Below are 21,850 nucleotides of genomic sequence, written 5' to 3' on the forward strand. Positions count from 1 at the left end.
TGACACCTCAAGTCTCTATGATCTCTCTTTGTTGGTGAGCATAGAGCCACTACTCCGTCCAGAGTCTGATTACAGATTTCCAGAGGGTGGGTGCAGTCTGAGAACAGCCTTCTAAGCAGTGTTCCCTGTTAAGCTGTACGCTTGGGCAGGCAGACAAGAGAGATTCAAATGCTGGCCAGTTGATTATCAGAGCACCCACAGCCAGCAGCATGCGTTTCTCTTGGTGGTGCACATCCACACATGCTTCAGTGCACATAAAATGTATTCCACACATGGATGGAAAAACCTGGAGAGAACATTGCTGCTAAGGTGTCTACTTCTGTGCCTTCATGCTGTGTGGAGTGCAGTCACCCCCTTCTCCTGCTCTCAGACATGGCCCTGGGCTACAGTACCTTGTGAAGCACCCAGGCTTACCCTACGATCCAACTGGGTTTAGCAGTTGGGAGTCTGAGACCAATGGGGAATCAAGTGGCCAGACAGCCTTCTTAAACCAAAGTAGCGTTTACTCTTAACAGTAGAAATAAAAAGCAAAACATAAAAGAAAAAGGATTTTAAAACAACAAAATCTATATACGAGTGCCTTTTCTTAAGGTCTACCACATTACAGGGGCCTGGCTCCATGTTATATGCCCCACCTGTGTACGTCAGTCTGAATAGCTTCTCCACCACATCTACTCCTGACTTCTGGACAGAGTGTGTCTGCAGTTTCTTCGATCGGCTGGCTCCCAGCATCGGCAAAGCAAGCTTTGTGATGTGGCTGGAGCCCAGATACAAGGTCTTCACAGCTGATAAGACATCATCTCTTAACCACTCTGTAGTGTTACCATGAGGCAGCTTATCTCAAGTTACTGTTTCACTGGTTGCTGTTTTGCTCAACAACCTGCTATTAAACTAAACCAACATATTAATAGAATTAACATCCCCATAAGGTCAACCTATAACTTACTGCAGACCAGACAGCTCTCCAGCACATCATCCTTGTCGCCAGAATAGCGTTAGAGAAGAGAGGGTTCTCCACTACAACGTACAGAAAAGGGATTCCTTACTGCAGCTGCTGGACTCAGACAGGACCCTGTAGTACTTTCTGGCTCGTTGACTGCTACTCTAATCAAATCTAGCCTGTGCTGCTACTATGAGCACTGGCCTGGATGGATTCAGAAGTTTTGCAAGAAACAGTGAACTTCAGATAGATGGGAAGTTATTTTCCTATCCAGTGAAATTTGCTGTTCCAATAATGGAGGGTGAAATTGATTTAAATTATTAAATAGCTTGCTTTTCAGGACACTGTCGCTGCCTGTGTCTATATTGCTGCACAGAGGACACTACAGTATATAACTCAGTAATTACTTTAGAGAAAGTTCCACTTTTCGAGCTGGGTCACCTTTCCCATGTAAACCCTGGGTCAGCAAGAGTGGGAAAGGGAAACTAAATTAGCCCTTATTGTACTTCCCAGATTGTTCCATGGGCCGGCGGGACAGCTTTGTTCCCTCACTCCCCATGAAACAAACAGGTTCAAGCATTAGAACTCAGATCTTTGGTACACAATGCATTCGGGCCTCACACCCTGTGCAGTGCGCCTTTGATCTGACAGAGCAACACTTCTGGCCCTCCAATTTGAACAGTTCTGGCTTAGGTAATACTCTCAATGACACAAATAAGAGGTGGCTCTGAGTAAGGACTTCTGGATGTGGCCCCGGCTGGCTGTGGCTTAGTACTTGCTCTTTTTCCTCCTAAGTAGTATTTAGTGGACATACAGTTGTATGACTTTGAGGGATTAACTCTATTCCATTGGCTGGAATGAAGAGGGCATTTGACCTGCCACCTTTCAGCCTTCATCACACCTTAAGCTAGTTATAAAAGGACAGGTAGTTTGGGTATTTACATCACGGTACAACAGAAATCAGCTTAACCAGGATAGGTTCCATGAATACAGCTGGTCCCCTTCCTACTTGGCTTAACCTATAGACAACAGGACAGTATTTATCATGAAACCCTTTTAATGCCAGATTTGTGCAGCTCATCCTTGTGTTTTTATCAGGTCTCTCCAAACAGAAGATACAGTATTTGCATGGGAGGCTTTATACCTTACTCAGTCCTTGACCTCAATGAAAGAACATAATTGCATCTCAAAGGTTTGCTCCTGGTTACGTAAGAAGCAATAAGTGTAATCCAGAGAGAGATGGTAGGTTAGAAATAATGGTATTTAAATAGGTTGCTCATGTTCATCCATTCTAATCACTGCTGCTTTCTCCCTTATAGGGTACAGCATCAGACATCACTCCCCACTTTTGGCATGTTCTGAAGTCAGACAATAACATTCCTTTCCCTCTCAGTTTTACCCTCACGAGAGCAGGCACTGTGTTTTCCACCATATGTTTCTAACAGAGATTGACATTACCACGGCTTTTTGAAATAGGGATCCAAATGGAAATAAAAAATATGAACACCCACCTCCTCCCCCGATGCTCTGAAGATCTCTCAAAGCCAAATCCTGATCCACCACCACATTTAGTGCCTTGAACCTTTTTTCACTAATTTCCTTTTGCACCAGCAGCTCTGCTCAGAGGCATACTTCATCATGTCTTAGCGCAGGCAGGGCATGGCTGAGGTCCCTTCCAACGCTACATTTCAGATACTGCCCTTTCAGCTCAGCTCTGTGTAAATTATTACTTGAACAAAGCCTCACTGCTGAGCCAACAGGAGAGTAAGATAGGATGAAATCCTGGTCCCATTTAAATCAATGGCAAAACTCGCAATAAGGCCAGGATATCATCTATTATACAGCAGCCTTTGCATTCTTTTGCACTGTTTTTTAAATTTCTCAAATGACAGAAAGATGGAGCTGATAGAGGAGGTATCTGAGCTTCTAGCTATCATCTTTTGGAAAATCATGGGAGACAGGAGAGATTCCAGAAGACTGGAAAAGGGCAAATATAGTGCTCATCTATAAAAAGGGAAATAAGAACAACCCAGGAAACCACAGACCAATTAGTTTAACTTCTGTGCCAGGGAAGATAATGGAGCAAGTAATTAAGGAAATCATCTGTAAACACTTGGAAAGTGGCAAGGTGATAGGGAACAGCCAGCATGGATTTGTAAAGAACAAATCGTGTCAAACCAATCTGATAGTTTTCTTTGATAGGATAACTACTCTTGTAGATAAGGGAGAAGCGGTGGATGTGGAATATGCTCTGAACTGTTATTCATGCTTAAATTCGACACTTTACACCTGAGTCTGAATAAACAATCTAATTATCTTACCCATGACAAAGATAGCTTCCCCAATTATCACCTCTAATATCATTAGCTCACAGACATTTACCTTCCCCTCATGCCCCTTCTGTTCTGAAATTTGATTTGTCCTTTTCATGTGTGTTCATTTTTTTAAATTGTATCCTTTGGTATATATGGTTGTGACAATTTTCTTCCACTATTTGATCTGAGGAAGTGGGTCTGGCCCACGAAAGCTCATCACCTAATAAACCATCTTGTTAGTCTTTAATGTGCTACATAGTCCTGTATTTTGTTTAGACTTTAGTAAGGCGTTTGATACGGTCTCGCATGATATTCTTATCAATAAACTAGGTAAATACAACTTAGATGGGGCTACTATAAGGTGGGTGCATAACTAGTTGGATAACCATACTCAGAGACGAGGAGTCCTGTGGCACCTTATAGACTAACCCAGGGGTGTCCAAACTTTTTTCAAAGAGGGCCAGATTTGATGAAGTGAACATGCGTGAGGGCCGACCATTTTGCCTGACATTCTTTGAACCATTAAAATTAAATGCAAATTAACTATTTTATGCAAAGTTTATTGCAAACGGCAAACGACATAACACCAACTATACATGTTGTGTCCAAATATATTTATAACTGATTTAGACCAACTGACATTAACTGAGATTTTACAATGTATTCATCTCAATTGAAAAAAAAAAACTTGCCTACACTAATGTGAAGGGTGAAACTGAGATCTGGACTGCAGTACATAGGCTAGGTCTGGTTCAAAGGCAGTGGTTTTGATGCGCAAAATGTCACGCAGGTGAGAGTCACTTAGTCTTGTCCTCACGCAGTTCTTGTTAAAGTTCATAGCAGAGAATGTCTTCTCACACATATATGTTGAGCCAAACAAGCTCAGCATTTTCTTAGCCAATGTTCGAATCTCTTGAAACTGGCTCTTATCCAGTTGGCGGTAAAAGTTCACAAGAGAGAGCTGTTGGCGACGACTGCGTAACTCGCTGTCACAATGCAGCTCAATGAGCTCGAGCTGCAGCTGATCTGGAGCATCCTCGGGGTCAACAGAGAATGGAGAGGAGAAAAGGCTGATCTCCTTTTCAATAGCTGCAAAGTCCTGAAAGCGCCGTTTAAACTCCCCAGCCAGAGATGCAATGTCTGCTGCATACCTGCTCGTTTGCGCACTGATATTGTCCTGTGGAAAACTGTTCATTATTTCCTGCAACGCTGAAAAATGTATGGTATTGGGCTGTGTTTGTGACAACTGCCTTATGAAAAGTTGCAGCTTTGTCCCAAAGGCTTTGAGGTGTGAATAAAGCTGGTTCACCGCTGCATCTTTCCCCTGAAGACTCGTGTTCAGTACATTCAGATGCTTTGTTATGTCAACTAGAAACCCCAAATCAGCCAGCCAAATAGGATCAGATAGTTCTCGCATTGGTTGTCCCTTTGTTTCCAAGAATTCTCCGATTTCCTTTCTGAGAGAGTAGAAACGCTGCAGTGCAGACCCCCGACTGAGCCATCTTACATCGTTGTGATATAAAACATCTTCGTATTCAGCCTGGATGTCCAGTAGAAACTGTTTAAACTGGCGGTGGCACAGGGCTTTAGAGCGAATAAAATTAATAGTCTTTAGCACCGGTTTCATAACATGATCATATTTGAGATGTTTAGCACAGAGAACTTGTTGATGAATGATACAATGGAGTTTAATAGCTTTGCCTCCTTCTTCGATCACCTTGTTACAGATTAGGGTTGATAATCCACTTCGTTCACCAACCATGGCAGGTGCCCCATCAGTAATAATCCCAGTAACTTTGTTCCAAGGCAGTTTCATGTCATCTATGGCGGAACTAACAGAAACAAATAAATCTTTTCCTCTTGTTTGGTCCAAAAGGCTCTGGAGGTCAAGTAGCTCTTCAGTCACATTCATTTCATCGTCCACCCCTCTCATAAAAATCAGCAACTGAGCTGTGTCAGATAGGTCCGTGCTTTCATCACAGGCTATTGAAAAGAAGTCAAAATCCACTCCTTTGGATGTCAACTGTCTCTTAATATCTGATGAAATCTCTTCAATTCTCCGTGCTACAGTGTTACGAGCCAGGCAAATGTTGGAAAACTCTTGCTTCTTCTTGGGACAGATATTCTCAACCATTTTCATAACGCATTCTTTGATAAAGTCACCCTCAGCAAAAGATTTGCAATTTTTAGCAATTAACGTTGCCACCTCATAGCTCGCCCTTCTGGCATTTTCATTTGACTCACGGGCTCTTATGAAAAATTTCTGTTGTGACATTAAAACAGCTTCAAGTTGCTTCAACTTTTCACTGCGGTCGTGCCCTGTAAGCTTGTCGTATGTGCTATGTTTCGACTGGTAGTGTCTCTTGACATTAAATTCCTTATAAACAGCCACAGTCTCTTGGCATATCAGACAAACACAGTGATTCTCTATTTCAGTGAAGAAATATTCCACTTTCCACCTGTCCTGGAAGCAGCGGCCCCTCACTGTCAACTTTCCTTCTCTTATTTACAGTCGCCATTTTTTTAAATTGACCAGAAGGGGAAGGGATCATGTGAGCGCAGTGCCAGAGGTTTAATACACTGCCCAAGTAATACACTGCACTAATACACTGCCCAACAAGAATTCTCTTGCCTTTGTGGCTGTTTGTGGCGAAGTCTCTAATGATGAGCTCCACGTGCCTGAGCCCGTTTGTGGCGAAGTCTCTAATGTTCGCAGCTCCACGTGCCTGAGCCCGCCAGGAAGCTGACAGTGCGCAGGGCCAATCACAGATACTGAGCTTGAGCAGCTGCGGAGTCCGTCCCTGATCTCAGCAGCTGCGGAGTCCGTCCCTGCACTCTCAGCCCCAAGGTAGAGGGCTTGCAGGGTCAGAGGCGGGCGGAGAGTGCAGGGCACGCTGGCCTCACGGCGGCCCGGGGGCAGGGCGAACCCGTAGCCAAGTGGGGGAGCGTGGCTGCGGACGTGCCCTACATGGAGGGCTTTAGGACCGCAGCGGCTGCCATGGACGGCGGCGGCGCGGCCGGAAGCGGCGCCAGTCAGAGGAGCTCCGGGGAGCCAGGAGAGGGGGAGGAAGCGGGGGCTGTCCCTGCACTCTCAGCCCCAAAGCGGAGTGCAGGGGCAGGGTTTGGGACCGCGGCGGCGGCGGCGGCCCGAAGCGGCGCGCTGAGCGCGCCAGTTAAAAAAGCACCGGGGAGCCGGGAGAAGCGGGGGGCCGTATTAAATCCGACCGCGGGCCGCATTTGGCCCGCGGGCCGGACTTTGGACATGCCTGGACTAACCGAAGTGTAGGAGCATAAGCTTTCGTGGGCAAAGACCCACTTCGTCAGATGCATGTCATGCATCTGACGAAGTGGGTCTTTGCCCACGAAAGCTTATGCTCCTACACTTCGGTTAGTCTATAAGGTGCCACAGGACTCCTCGTCGCTTTTGCAGATTCAGACTAACACGGCTACCCCTCTGATACTTCATACTCAGAGAGTAGTTATTAATAGTTCACAATCCTGCTGGAGAGGCATAACAAGTGGGGTTCCGCAGGGGTCTGTTTTGGAACCGGCTCTGTTCAATATCTTCATCAACGATTTAGATATTGGTATAGAAAGTACGCTTATTAAGCTTGCAGATGATCCCAAGCTTGGAGGGGTTGTGACTGCTCTGGAGGACAGGGTCATAATTCAAAATGACCTGGACAAATTGGAGAAATGGTCTGAGGTAAACAGGATGAAGTTTAATAAAGACAAATGGAAAGTGCTCCACTTAGGAAGAAACAGTCAGTTTCACACACACAGAATGGGAAGTGACTGTCTAGGAAGGAGTATGGCAGAAAGGGATCTAGAGGTTATAGTGGACCACAAGTTGCATATGTGTCAGCAGTGTGATGCTGTTGGGAAAAAAAGCAAACATGATTCTGGGATGCATTAACAGGTGTGTTGTGAGCAAGACACGAGAAGTCATTCTTCCACTCTACACTGGTTAGGCCTCAGTTGGAGTACTGTGTCCAGTTCTGGGCACCGCGTCCAGTTCTGGGCACCGCATTTCAAGAAAGATGTGGAGAAATTGGAGAGGGTCCAGAGAAGAGCAACGAGAATGATTAAAGGTTTAGAGAACATGACCTATGAGGGAAGACTGAAGGAATTAGGTTCGTGTCATTTAGAAAAGAGAAGATTGAGGGGGCACATGATAGCAGTTTTCAGGTGTCTAAAAGGGTGTCACGAGGAGGGAGAAAACTTGTTCATCTTGGCTTAGATAGAACAAGAAGCAATGGGCTTAACCTGCAGCAAGGGAGGTTTAGGTTGGACATTAGGAAAAAGTTCCTAACTGTCAGGATGGTTAAACACTGGAATAAATTGCCCAGGGAGGTTGTGGAATCTCCATCTCTGGAGATATTTAAGAGTAGGTTAGATAAATGTCTATCAGGGATGGTCTAGACAGTATTTGGTCCTGCCATGAGGGTAGGGGACTGGATTCAATCTCTCGAGGTCCCTGCCAGTCCTAGTATTCTATGATTCTATGTGCAGATCCAGGGGCGCTGTCAGTTCCACACACGGTCCAGAGAAGCGTGAGTGAGTCCGGCCACGGCTCCACCATGCGCTCAGGACCAGGGACAGGGCTCCTCCTCCCCCCCAAGGCATCAGACGTAGCCAGAGCTCTTAGCACCGATCGCTCCCTGCCTCCCAGCCACTTCCCCAGCCCCCGCCAGGCTTCCATCCGTTGCCCAGCCAGAAATCCAGGAAATAGACACTCCAATCAGTTGGCACGGGGACACACCAACATCTAATGTGGAGCACCCACCGGGACACAATAGCTGGCTCACCGGGTTTTAAGAGGTGTGACACATGCAGAGATGCCATGCCAGCATTAGACAGCCATTCCTTCCGCATACGATGCCTGGGTGAGCAAAATCTGTTCTTAGCTCTGCTACTGGTTTGCTGGGTGGTGTTAATCAAATCCCTATTCTGAGTCTCAAATTTTCCCTCCTACAAGATGAAAATCATAATACTGATCTCCCTCAAAGCACTTTGTGATCTATAAATAAAATTCATTCAGTCAGACAAACATGTCATCACTAATGGCTTCATTCCATGGCAAATCACAGTCCTCCCCAGCACGAGCAATAATCTCCCTGGCGACGGTGCCTTGATGCATTAAATTCTAGCCTTGCCATACAAAGGCAGAGGTGTGAAGCTCAGTGCTGCAATTTAAACATCAAGCTTTTTCCAACTCCTAGGCGGTATATTGAGTCTTCATTGTCCCACCCAAACAGGTTTGCACCATGCAAGGTCAGGAGGAATTTGCTTTTATTATTTAGTGCTGAAGGCAAGCCCCATAGACGAAATCTTACGGAAATCACCACCTGCATTCCCCCCTCTCCCCTAGAACATACTTTACATTCCACATTCCGTGCATCTCTTTCTTTCATCTGGATTAAAGTGAGGCAGTTACCACCAGCTCCTGCTGAGCAGTAAAACTGTACAGCAAGGCGCAAAGTGCCATTTAACAAGGTACCATGGGCACCTGGGTCTCAGTAACAGGATATTCCCTTTACATGACCATTGCACTGCAATTTGCTGGGTTAAGACAAGTTGATCATTTATCCTGCCCTCAAAAGCAGAGCTGTTTGAACTGGTCCAGTCCAGTCCAGTGTACACGTACACACACACACACACACACACACACACACACACACACACACACTCCAGTAGCAACATGAAGGGACTGAGAAAAAGATACTGCAGAATCACAGCTTGCAATTTAATCCTGGTTTAACTAGTGCCTGAGCTCCATTCAAAATGCCTTTCTAGTAAGCATTAGACATTGTCAATCTGTGGCCACTTAGGACTTCATACTTGTCACTGTGCTGCACACCACAGTACAGCTGAACTTCACAGTGAAACAGAGATCTCTCTGAGCCTTTTCTCCAACTGAGCAGAATGTCCATTAGTTATAAGTTGCTTAAGGCCTGCCTATGACACACAGCTGAGCCATCCTAAATCCTTCCAGGAGAGAGTAGTAGTTCACACATACAACGTTTCCTCAACTCCCGTCCCCTTTCACCCTCCCTCTACCTACGGTACATCGATGACATCTTTATGATCTGGACACATGGCCAAGAAACACTGGAGATATTCCACAGAGATTTCAACAACCTACACCCCACCATCAACCTCAGCCTGGACCATTCTACACGAGAGATCCACTTCCTGGACACCACCGTACAAATCAACAATGGAAAATTAGACACCACTCTCTACAGAAAACCCACCGACTCATACAGTTACCTACATGCATCCAGCTCCCATCCAGAACACACCACACGATCCATCGTCTATAGCCAAGCCCTTCGATACAACCGCATCTGCTCTAACCCCACTGACAGAGACCAGAAGCTTCAGGATCTCTACCAAGCATTTATAAATCTCAACTACCCACCCAGAGAAATAAAAAAGCAAATTGAAAGAGCCAGACGAATACCTAGAAACCATCTACTTCAAGACAGACCCAAGAAAACCAACAATAGAACACCACTTGTCATCACCTACAACCCCCAACTTAAACCTGTCCAACACATTATCAATAAACTACAGCCTATATTGGAACAGGATACCATACTCAAAGAGGCTCTGGGAGACAGACCCATAGTCTCCTATAGACAACCACCTAACCTCAAGATGATTCTTACCAACCACCACAGGACATACCACACTAATACCAACCCTGGTACCTTCCCTTGCAACAAACCCCGTTGCCAGCTTTGTCCACATATTCATTCTGCTGATACCATTATTGGACCTAACCAAGTGAGTTATAAGATCAAGAACACATATTCCTGTGCATCCAGAAATATAATCTATGCTATCATGTGCCGAAAGTGTCCATCTGCTATGTACATTGGACAAACATCTCAGACACTTCGCCAAAGGATTAATGCCCACAAAACAGATATCAGACAAGATCACATAGAGAAAACAGTTTCTTGCCATTTTAACCAGAAAGGACACTCTCTCAATGACTTAACCACCTGCATTCTGCTACAAAGACCTTTTACATCTGCACTTGAAAGGGAATCCTCTGAACTGTCATTCATGTTAAAATTCGACACTTTCCAACAAGGACTCAACAAACATTTGAACTATCTCACCCATTACCAAGATAGTTTCCCCAATTATCACCTCTAATACCATTAACTCACAAACATCCCACTCTCCCTACCTCTAATATCATCAATTCACAGACACTTACCTTCCTTCCTTCCCCCCCTCCCCGCATCCCCCTCCTGTTCTGCAATGTGATTTGTCCTTTTCATATTTGTTCATTTTTTTTAATTGTATCCTTTGGTATATATGGTAGTGACTACTTTCTTCCACTATTTCATCTGAGGAAGTGAGTCTGGCCCACAAAAGCTCATCATCTAATAAACCACCTTGTTAGTCTTTGAAGTGCTACATTGTCCTGCATTTTGCTACACATACACCAGGCACACTGTTACAGAATGAATTGAGCACCCTGGTCATGCTGCACAAGTAGAATCCTGCAAAACTACGGATATCTGTAGATGTGAATGTGGATATCCACCGCTTATTTTTGCTAATAGGGATGTGGCTGCAAATACAAATTTTGTGTCTACAACTCTGCAAATATCCACTTTACATCTGCGTGTATCTGCATCCGTGAATGTCAATGCAGACAGCCACAACTCATTTTTGCAGATACAAATGAAAACACAAATTTAATATCAAAGCAGGGCTCTATGCAGAAGGTCATAAGATAGGAGCTTGCTGGCTGGGTCACATACTTAGTGGTACTGTGTTTTATAATAGTTGCAGCTTCTCCTGCTTAGGGAGTTATATAAGAATCTTAAATTGTTATATGCCACTAATCGGGTATTTAAAATGCAAGTCAGATGCTATAATCTACTTGGTTGGATTTGTGATTTTTCTGGAGTTTACATAGTGCTTTGTGAAGCCTTAAATGACAGATTTTCTGTTTCCTAATAGGCTAGCGTCTAAAGAGAACACAGTCTTATTATTTAGATGTCTCATCTCAGAAACGAGAGAGAGGAACTAATTAGTGGGACTGCCAGGCTAACCAGAGCTGAACATACATACAACAATCAGGATCTGACTGATTTTGTGATAAAGGGCAAACAGATCAGCAAATACTTACCTTTAGCTGACTACAAATATATAGTGAATAAAAGGTGGGATGTTTTTGACAAAAGAAAAACAAAGGGAGAGCAGACCTAGTTCACTAACAGTACCAAAATATGTACTGTGCATTGGCTAGAGATTCAAATAAAGCAGGAAAAGGGCTGCATTGCAGGATGGTGAGCTACATTAGTTTAGGATATAGTCTACGCTTGTTATGCATACAAAAATCCCAGGGGAAGTCAGTTAGCTCCGTGGCTCTCAACCTTTCCAGTCTACGATACCCTTTTCAACAGTCTGCTTTGTCTTGCATATCCCCGTATTTTGCTTCACTTAAAAACTACTTCCTTACAAAATCAGACATAAAAAATATAAAAGTGTCATGGCCTATTATTACTGAAAAATTGCTAACTTTTCATTTTTACCACATAATTATAAAATAGGCATAGAAATACTGTACTTACATTTCAGTGTATAATATATAAAGCCATAGTCAGTTCATCTATGAAAGTATTAATTTGTACTGACTTTACTAGTGCATTTTATGAAGCCTGTTGTAAAACTAGAAAAATACCTAGCTAGGTTGATGTGCCTGCTGGAAGACCTCTGCATACCCACAGAAGTGTAAGAGTCCTGGTTGAGAGTCACTGAATGAGAGCGCTGCCTAGGACCAGGTGCAGTATGTATTTCTATGGTTCAGAAAAGAACTACATAAGTTAAGAGAGCAGGGGTGGTGGGGCTGCTGACCCACAGGAAAATCAGTCGGAGGCCACACAAAGAAGCAAAAAATCCAAAAAACAACCAAAAATCCAACCCATTCCGGTGGCCCCCAACTGAGGAGAGTAATTCCCCTTACACCCCAGAGCCTAGAGGGGCCCAGGCTAGTAGATTGGTGTGCTCCAGCCCCATGGTGGGCAGCGAGGGGACTGGAGCACCAGCCCTGACTCCCCAATGCTGAGGGGCAGAGCCCTGAGAGTCTGGGGCTGGGGACCACATCTAGCCCACAGGCCTGAGGTTCCCCACCCCTGTAATAGAGAATGGATCATCAATGACTATGAGCTAGGATGGGCAGAGATGTAAACAGATGCTCTGAGGGGTCTGTCCCTAGCATCTATGCCAGAAGCTGGGAATGGCCGACGCGGGAAGGATCACGTGAGGATTACCTGTTCCATTCCTTTCCTCTGAAGCACCTGGAACTGGCCACTTTCAGAAGACAGGAGACTGGGCTAGATAGACCAGTTTGATCATTCTTATGGTGTTATCGCTTCACCTCTAAAGGCCAGGCTGACTGCACTAGAGAAATAGGTTTGGTGGTTTCAGCAAAGTCTTAGTGGGTTCCCAGACACAACCTTTTCTGGCAAGATGGTGCAGGTTAGAAGAGCAGGGCTACGTCGGGCCAAGAGTAACACAGAGGAAGGTCAGTGCAGCCGGGATCTGACGTTAAGCAATGTGAAGTGATGGAAATACGCTCTGCTGATGAGAGATCCGAGGCCTGCTCGTCCACTGCTTTGTCCCTCGCATGGTCACTTACATTAGGCAAAGTGGGCATAAAATTCTACTACTAGAATTCTGCAAGCATGAATTGAAAAGTCAGATGTGGCCACATTTTCACAGATATGAATGGCTACATCAGGCACATGTATCACACAATTGAGAAATGTGTGTCATAGTGCTCCTCCTCTTCCCCCAAGTGGCTAGGCCACAGGATTTAGCAGCCTGCTCCTGCTAGCTGTTACCTCCTCCAGCTCATATGTGCTTTGGTGCTGAAGGGCCCAAGTTCAAACCCTGCTGATGAGCTGGTAAGGAACAGAAGAGAGGGAAAAAAAGCTCCTTCGTGTGCAGTTTGCAGCATGTAGATACATCCCCAGATTTCAAGTACCCCAAGAGTAGTTGGGTCTGAGGGATTAGTTTGGGCTCATGCTAATCACTCTTCAAAAAGCCACTCAATTGTGTAGCAAAGAGAAGGTTCTATGGCATAGATACAGCCACCATTCACACTGGAAAAAGGTGGAGAGAATTAGAACCTGATGCAGCACCAACCTCAGAGTTTGAGATGATCTAATTACAACAGCAAAATTAAACAGGCTGTCCTCTCCCCACATCACTGCTGCAAAAAAAACACCGTTGGTGGCTGCATACAACTGCGGTGACTGCATTTGAAAAACAATACACTAGAGATGGATTGCTATGATTTTGGAATAGTGTCAGAGGTTGAGAAACTTTTATGCACTGACACCCAAGAAATATTTGCTAGAAATCCAACAGAATATCAACAGAAAGGAGTTCTGGGCACCTGCAACAGGTGCCCAGAATAGGAACAATAAGTGGTTTTCCCTTAGGAGAAGTGCTGTGGTCCTATTGCTTGCCGTCATAAACACATATCATGCCACGAAGCTAAAGAACCGGCAGTGGAAGCCTAGCTTAGAGTGGGCCTAAGATGCAGGTTCTCCTCTCACACCAATGTTAAGTCAAGACTAACTCAAATGGAAGTCTACAGAATTTCATCGATGCAAAACTGGTGTAAGTCAGACATGTGTCCACTGCCCCAAACGGAACATGAATCCAGAGTGGAGCTCTCCTCAAATTTGTGGGCTGTGATGAGTTTTGGGGATTTGGTTTGAGCCCACCCACTCCCCTGGACCTGGAGAGCAATCTGATTGACACGGAAAGAGCAGCGGTTTCATTTCACATACCTTATGCGAGTAATGTTGATCTACAATCCTTGCCAACCCAAAGTCACCAATCTTCAACACCAGGTCCTCCGTGTTAATGAAAATGTTAGCAGGCTTGAGGTCTCTGTGCAGTATATTAGCCGAGTGGATGTACTTCAGTCCTCTCAGCAGCTGGTACATGAAGAGTTTGGCATGTTCCTCACTCAGCGTTCCTTGCTCCAGCAGGCGAGCCAAGTCAGTCTCCATGTATTCCTGGACTATGTACACCACGTTAAACTTGAAAAGCTCCCCATGCAGATCAGCTCCCTTAGGTCCCAACACCTCATACACTTTCACAACGTTGTCGTGGTCCAGCCGGCGGATAATCTTGATCTCACGGAAGGCATGCTTCATGCTCCGTGCATCACTCAGGGCGATCTTCTTCACAGCCACTTTGCGGCAGCTTTTGCTGTCAACTGCTGACAGGACCAATCCGTTGACACCAACGCCTAGGGGCCTGAAATCAACAAAGCGGCACCCTAGATCATAGCCATACATGCTGGCGATGCAGTCACACTTCTCTGCCATCGTCGGGCTCTGTTCTTCCTTTATCCCTTAGAAAACAGAAGCAGGCAAAGAACTTCCAGATCGCAAATGTATCTTGAAATGAAACGAGTCATTATGACTAACAGTTACATAGAGGGTGGGGGGTTGCTTATTCCGAGAACCATAGTTTCAAAACAAGCGACTTACAGAAACGTAGAAACAGTGAAAAGAGACAGCTGAGCAAAACAATCTATATCAGAATAGATGGGGGAGGAGGAAAAGAGAGACTTTCCAAAGAGCCTGAAATTTGGAATGCAGAATCATTGAAGAAAAAACAATGAAAAAAATAGTTCTTCCTATCAAAACAGAGTCAAGTTTATTTTTCTTGAGGCTATTAAAAGATCCACTTTGTTAAGTTCTTCAAGCCCTCTCATTTTTCTCTCTGAAGCCTACAGTACATTGCTGAAATAAGCAGCTAGTCAGTGCTATAATTAGTGTTTCCCCTGGGTCTTTGTATTGTTCTCACTTACTTCAGGTGTTGCTTCACAGTGGAGTCAAGCTAAGAGCATTTAATGTAATAACCTTGAATTGCTTTGGATCCTGCTAGCTTCCAACCATGACCTTCCAAATTCCTCAGACAACCTTCGAGAGCGTTAAACTTTCCAGAGGTGAATTCGAATGCCAGTTTTTTTTTTGTCTGAAGCCAAAAGCTCAGTAAGACTTTGTTATTCTTTCTGCTGCCTTCTTTCTATATACAGGCCCCATTTTCCATTTGATAGGCAGAAGGGTTGACAGAAGCAAACTGCTTTTCTGACTGAAACTTGTTTTTCATCAGCTGAGCTCAGCACAGAAAATTTCTGTGCTCAATATTCCAACACTTTTCCCTTGTATGTCTTTTGTTAACCAACCCAAGTGTCATTTGATCTTTATTGCCGGTTGAAACATTTATTGCTGGTGGAGTTTCCTGCATCATACCGCCTGGCTATCCCTCAGTGGTTCTCAGCTCTCCTCCTGGGAGGGGAAAAAAAAAAAAAAAAAGAGATTGATTGATATGATAAAAACATCAAATATGCGCCTCTTATGTAAATTCTCTCTCCTTGAAGGTTAAACATGAGCAAAGCAACGGGTGGGAAATATCAGTTGTGACCTTTACTAAATTAATTAATTAGTTATGCTCTCACACACGTCATTAGCAGCTTTTTTTCAAATGCCTAATTCTTCCTTGTTTAAACTAAAAACAAAGGGCCAGTAATACTACTTTATGTTGTGCTGGGTTTTCTAAGATTTAATAACATTTGTGTCTCCACCTGTCCAGTTAGCACAGCCGTGCTTAACTAAATTTCAAGAAAATTGTATTAGTGGTGCATGACACACACAGGGCATTTATGTGCTAAGCAACCCAGAGTAAAGAATGTGTCATGTTTTTCTTCAGTTTGTAATTTATGTTCTTTTTGTTTAAAACCTGGTCATCTTGGGGTTTTTCCTCTTTTGTATTTGGGTTGGGAGGGGGGATACTCCCACAGGTGCACAAATGCCTGGCTTACATTTGTGCTCTGCACAAGCCACGGTAATGGAAAAGCTGCCGCAGCCCAAGCTATGATAATGATCTGACATTTTTGTAATGCCTTTCATTCAGAAAGATCTTAACATGCTTTGTAGATTTTACCAACTGACACGTCAGCTATACTCAGGAATACATTCATCTGCCACTAAACAGTAGGGATGTTAGACAGTGATTAATTGAACAGTCATGTAACCACACAGAATATTATCGGCTATTCGATAGTCTCTGGGGGTGGGGCAGCAGCCAGCACACTCTGGCCCCACTCCCAGGGAGCCCCCTGCCATCCTATGCTGCTGCCTTTGTATCAGCGTGGGGTGGCAGGCAGGAGCCGGTCTGTGCTGGGAACCGGTTTAAAAACCTGATACAGAGGCAGCAGCCCAGAGTGGCAGTAGCCTCTGTCCATGGGGGACCCGCGGCATCCCACAGAGCAGCCTCTGTCTGTGGTGAGCCTGGGCCCGCCAGGGACAGAGACTGCTCCATGGCAGCATCCCCTGCCCGAAGCACTGAGGGCTGCCTAACCCCAGCCGCACCCCTTCAGGGGCATGGAGCAAGGCCTCCCTGTGCCTTGCCCAGGGGCCTGGCAAAGCTGTCAAACTCGCTGTATCCATGTGAAAGAAAGGTGGCTCTTCTCTCAGCAGCAGGTCAGAAGGATGGCTCATCCTTTAACCCACTACCCTAAGGCTTTGCAGAGCTGGCATTAATTCCCTCTCCTGTGTGACCTTGGGCAAGTCACTTAGCACTAGGTGTGGTGGCACGTCGGGGTTCCCCCGCCTCCTGCACCCCTGTAGCGGCACAAACAGACTCCATTGGCCAGTAGAATGAAGGGAGTTTATTGCTTCTCCAGGATACAGCACAGCCTAGATGTCATCTGGTTACAGGGCAGGCCTAGGATGCCTCAGCCCCCCTTGAGATGGGGAAGACTGGGCCCTTAAATCCCAGTTGCTTAGGCTGCTTCCTCCATGATACCAGACAGAAACTGAAACTCTCTTCCAGCCCTGCCCCCCAGCCAGGTGCTGGTCTTCACCCTCCTTCCTTTGTCTCCCTCCCTGGGAGGCTGAGCCTGGGTGTCTGAGTTAATCCACATTTGGGAGACTCAGTAAGAATCTCCCATCACAGTGCAGGGGGAGCCCGGGTCACAGAGCAGACAGCACCCCCACTTCATCACACTAGGTCATGGGTGGACAAGATACAGCCCGTGGGCTGAATTCAGCCTGCCAAGCCATTACATCCGGTCTCTAGCCTGCCTTGCCGCAATCCCCAGCCCAAGCCAATTGAGACGGGGGGATGGGGAGCAGAGGAGAGAGGAAGCATGAGAAGTCTCCTACCCCCACCAGGGGTGCGCAGCACCAGAGGGAACTGCCAGCTGTTCAAAACAGTTGGCGGCTCCCTCTAGGCGCCACACGTCCCTGGCAGGTCTGGGCAGGTGTGAGAGACCTCGCATGCTCCCCTACCCCACAAGGGAGCACGCAAAGTTCCACCCCGCTCGTGAGAGGCACGTAGTGCCTAGAGGGAACCGCCCCTTCCTGGGCCAGCCCGCCACCACTACCAAAATTGGTGAAGTGTTGAGGCCCCTAGAAAAATCACTGGGGTTGACAATGCCTGAGTTTGGCACCTGCACCTGGGGGGAGAGGGGCATGTCAGCACCGGATTCACAAAAGCCAGCGGCATGTCAGGCAACTCCTCGCCTAAGTGAGCCAATAGGTGATGCCAAACCATGGTCTTTGTGCTAAGACCCGCTCCTCTCACAGAGATAAGTGCCTAGAATGAAGGCTTCAGCACGGGGCCTTTCATGTTGTCTGGGTCTCTCAGTGGTGATCCCTCCCTTGGGATTAGGCACCAATGCCATTCTGTCAAGAAGCCCAAGGGGCAGAGGAGCAGCAGCAGAAGCTCAGTCAGGACTTCTAGCCCCAGTGGTTGGGGTACTCACGGGGGAAGGTGAACCTCTGGGCAGGCTCCCCCACACACCGGTGAGGGGGTTAAGGATTTGAACACGGACCTGCCACATGTTCGGTGAGAGCTGTGCTAGGCTATGGGATAGTCTCATGGGGTTCTCCCTTCGTCTCTCCTGCTGAAGCTGTTCCTCTGTGGCTAAACAATGGACCAGAGAGAGAGAGAGAGAGACAGAGACAGAGAAAATGCAAGCACGAGAATGACTCTGTAGCCTGGTAGCTAGAGCCCAAACACGGGATACCCAGGATCTGCTCCCCTTCCTCCAGTGATTTTTTTTCCCCCCACAATTACTTATCTAAGGGTGGAACAGCTTTAACAGAAGGGCTTGACAGCATCCACAGCAGAGAGTACTGTAGCCTTGAGAGGTACAGATGCCACTTCCAATCCCTTCTCCTCAGAGGAGGGGAGATGTGAATGGGGAGGGGGGTGTCCCAAGTGATCACCTTAACCATTGGGCCAACAGTTACAAGGAACACTTCCTCTTCCCTCCTCCTCTCACATGCCAACTCACCTACAGGGGTCCAATCTACAGGCTTGGGCCTTTGAGATGAATGAAGCAGAGGAACATCTATTTTCCCCTGGATCGTGAATCCCTCAAACATCTGGATGCTGGGCATGGGGCTGCAGTACATATGCTCAGAGGCAGAATCACAAGAAACTTTTACCGCAAAAATGTAGGTGCCCAGCTCTGTTGTGCATCTAGCCCCTTCGTTTCAATGTGCCTCTGGAGAGAGGATAATATGCCTTTCGTAAGTCACAGAGATGCCATGAGGATAAATGCATTAATGACTGCAAGCAGCTCAGATGCTGTGGTAATGAGGGCCACAGATGTGCGGAAGGTAACAGTACAGCACAGCTGAACTTTGGGCTGGAGAAGAGTGTGACACCTACTGAGGTTTTCCCGCAGGGACCTTGGAGGTTATGTTCAACACTGCAGTAAAACACACACAGCTGGCACATGTCAGCTGAACTAGGCTCACAGGACTCAGGCTGTGGGGCTATAAAAGTTCAGTGTTAACATCCAAGCTTAAGCTGGGGCCCGGACTCTGAACCCTGCAAGAGGGGAGGATCCCAGAGCCTGGATTCCAGCCCAAGCCTGGACATCTTACACTGCAGTTTTACTGCAGTGTAGAAGCATCCTTAATGTCTGCAAACAAACAAAACGGGCTACACATTCAACACAGAAATGGTTCAGCGAGAAGAGAACATAAGAACGGCCATACTGGGCCAGACCAAAGGTCCATCTAGCCCAGTTTCCTGTCTGGTGACAGTGGCCAATACCAAATGCCCTAGGGGGAGGGATCACAACAGGTAATCCTCATGTGATCCCTCCCCTGGTCACCCACTTCCAGAGAAACAGAGGCTAGGGACACCATTCCTGCCCATCCTGGTTAATATAGCCATTGATGGACCGAATCTCCATGAATCTATCTAGCTCTTTTTTGAACCCTGTTTAGGTTCTAGCCTTCACCACATCCTGTAGCAAGGAGTTCCACAGGTTGACTGTGCTAAGTGAAGAAAAACTTCCTTTTGCTTGTTTTAAACCTGCTGCCTATTTATTTCATTTGGTGACCCCCTAAGGCACCCACAACTCCAGCCCCGCCACACGCATTGTTACCAAACCAAATTGCTCCTTCAGGGTTTAAGAGCATGGTTTCTATAGGCTGGGCTGCTTTCCCTCCAGATCTTAAAGACACGAGGATAAATTCAAAGTTGACATAAGCAATGGCATCTTGCTTTGAATTCAAGGTGAAGTGGAAAATATTCTAAATGTTAGACTTGGTAGGTTGTTGGCCACATGCCTGTGAACTTTGGTGCCTGCCAATATCTTACATCATGTAGACAAACCATTACACTTAATACATTTATAAAGATAGACAAGATCTGGGACATTTACCAAGGAGAACAAGAGTATTATCAAGAGTGGAGTATGATAGTCAGCTAACTATGCAGTTCATTTCTCCTCCAGAAACATTAACAGCCTGGTGTGTTATAAAGGGAGGAGGAGAACATCTTTATGAAGACTCATGCTTTGCGTCATTCTAAGTGGGGTGATTTGTTACTTATTGGCAGTATCTGAGAGGGAAGTGTAACCTGCTAAGTTGTACTTAGGTACTGATCTACCCAGGTAAGAATGGCAGGAATTCCTTCACTCGTGTCTACGTTGCCAGTGACAAATATGTGAGCAGAAAATGAAAACAAAAATTGGCTTGACATGAAGATATTCTGAATAGTAGCATTCTTCTACCACACACATCCAGACTGGAACTGAATCTATATTTGGGCTTTAGTAACTGAAAATGGCCAATTTTTGATTTCAGAAGCTGAAATTAAGCCTGGCTTTGTCCATTCTCTGGGTGTGGGGGCGGGGCAGGAAGTAAGGGGCAAGGGGTTGGGAGAGCGTGGGGGTTGGGGGCTGAAAAGCGGCTCAGGGCAGGGGCCATCTGGTTGGGCCTTTTCGTCAGCTGCTGCACGTAACTTGGATTCCCTACTGCCACGGGAAGGGTGAAGGGCTTATATGAGACCTAACAGGCTAGGGTTGGAGACCCTAATTAGAGCATATAGACTGTTATTTGCAGGAGTCTTTAATACTCCAAAAGGGATTCATTAGGACCCTGTAACTCAGAGTTAGCTGGTAGCCTGCAGTGGAAACTAGGGTGAGAAGAAGACTATTGTACAGAACCCAGATACTCAGAGGTGCTCAATAGGTGACTAACCCTTGACAGGGTCAAATTTTGTAGCCTTTCATTGAGCAAAGCTCCTGATATCTCTTAGTTCAGAGGGAGTGCTGCTCCATTCAAGACCACAGGCAATGATAGCAAGGGCAGGAAAACCAACAAGTTATAACTACCAGCGAACTCTGATCAGAAGTCATTTCAGTTCTTCTTGGGCTTTTATGACCATGTGCCCGTATTTCTGATTTACAGTAGGTAAATGAATATACAAGTTAGGTGCAGCCCTTAGGCTTCTGGAAAGATGCCACCATCACTTTCTGTGCAGAGGAGTCCATAGGTTTACTCTCAAGAGTGAAAGGCAAGCAGGGTTTGACACAGATAATGTGTTTGCATGTTTTACATGAGGCTCCAAGAAAAAGACCTTTGCTTCAGCGAGGCTGGTTCTCATCTTCCCACTCATGATACCCAGCTTAGAATCATGACAACAGATGTCAATCTTAGGTCTGGAAAACAGGCACTCTTTCCTATGTTCGTGAGTCAGTCAATGCCAGTGCTAAACATAGCAGATGACTAGGGTTGCCAGGTGTCTGGTATTGAACTGGACAGTCTGGTATTTTCGCCTCCTGTCCGGTAGAACAATTCAGAAAATACCGGACACCTAAAATGTCTGGTATCTTCTGATTTTTAAATCCCAGGTGCTTACCGGGTTCTGCAGGGGAGCTGTCTGGCCTGGCACAGGGAGGCAAGATGGCGGGCGGCTGCCAGCAGCCTGTTAGAGCCAAAAAGCCTTAAAAAAAGCATTTCTTAAAGAGGCCATGCTGGTTTTTTGTTTTTTTTGTTTTTTTTGGTTTAACAACTTTGGTCTCCCCCCTTTTTTTCCCCTCAACAGAATATTTTCCCTTTTTGGGGGAAGTGGGGAGTTCAATATTTTTTGGTTAAACCATCTGGCAACCATACAGATGACATGATACAGACCTGTAACACTCCCAAATTAGTACTCACATTTTGAAATTTTCATGCATCACCAATTCACCATACATACATGCTTTTGCAGTATTGATTCCCATAGG

At 45.9% G+C, this 21,850-nt stretch overlaps 1 protein-coding gene across 10 annotated transcripts in view; it reads right to left on the bottom strand.

Moving 5' to 3' along the window:
* Nucleotides 1–21,850, bottom strand: part of MAPK4 (mitogen-activated protein kinase 4) — a 162,105-nt gene that overhangs the window by 65,564 nt on the left and 74,691 nt on the right. For 5 of the 10 annotated variants that reach the window (XM_075932666.2, XM_075932660.2, XM_075932662.2 and 2 more), the window contains one exon: nucleotides 14,088–15,602. The exons of 2 other annotated variants lie outside the window; for them this stretch is intronic. In XM_075932666.2, coding sequence (XP_075788781.2) covers nucleotides 14,088–14,633 — 546 coding nt within the window. In that variant the 5' untranslated portion in view covers nucleotides 14,634–15,602. Of the gene's footprint in view, nucleotides 1–14,087; nucleotides 15,603–21,483; nucleotides 21,568–21,850 lie in introns of all 10 variants that reach the window. 3 more of the 10 variants (XM_075932663.2, XM_075932665.2, XM_075932664.2) reach the window with 1 other exon arrangement.

This window comes from Pelodiscus sinensis, chromosome 6, assembly GCF_052426305.1.
Source record: "Pelodiscus sinensis isolate ZL-2025 chromosome 6, ASM5242630v1, whole genome shotgun sequence".
In the NCBI taxonomy this organism is placed as follows: domain Eukaryota; kingdom Metazoa; phylum Chordata; order Testudines; family Trionychidae; genus Pelodiscus; species Pelodiscus sinensis.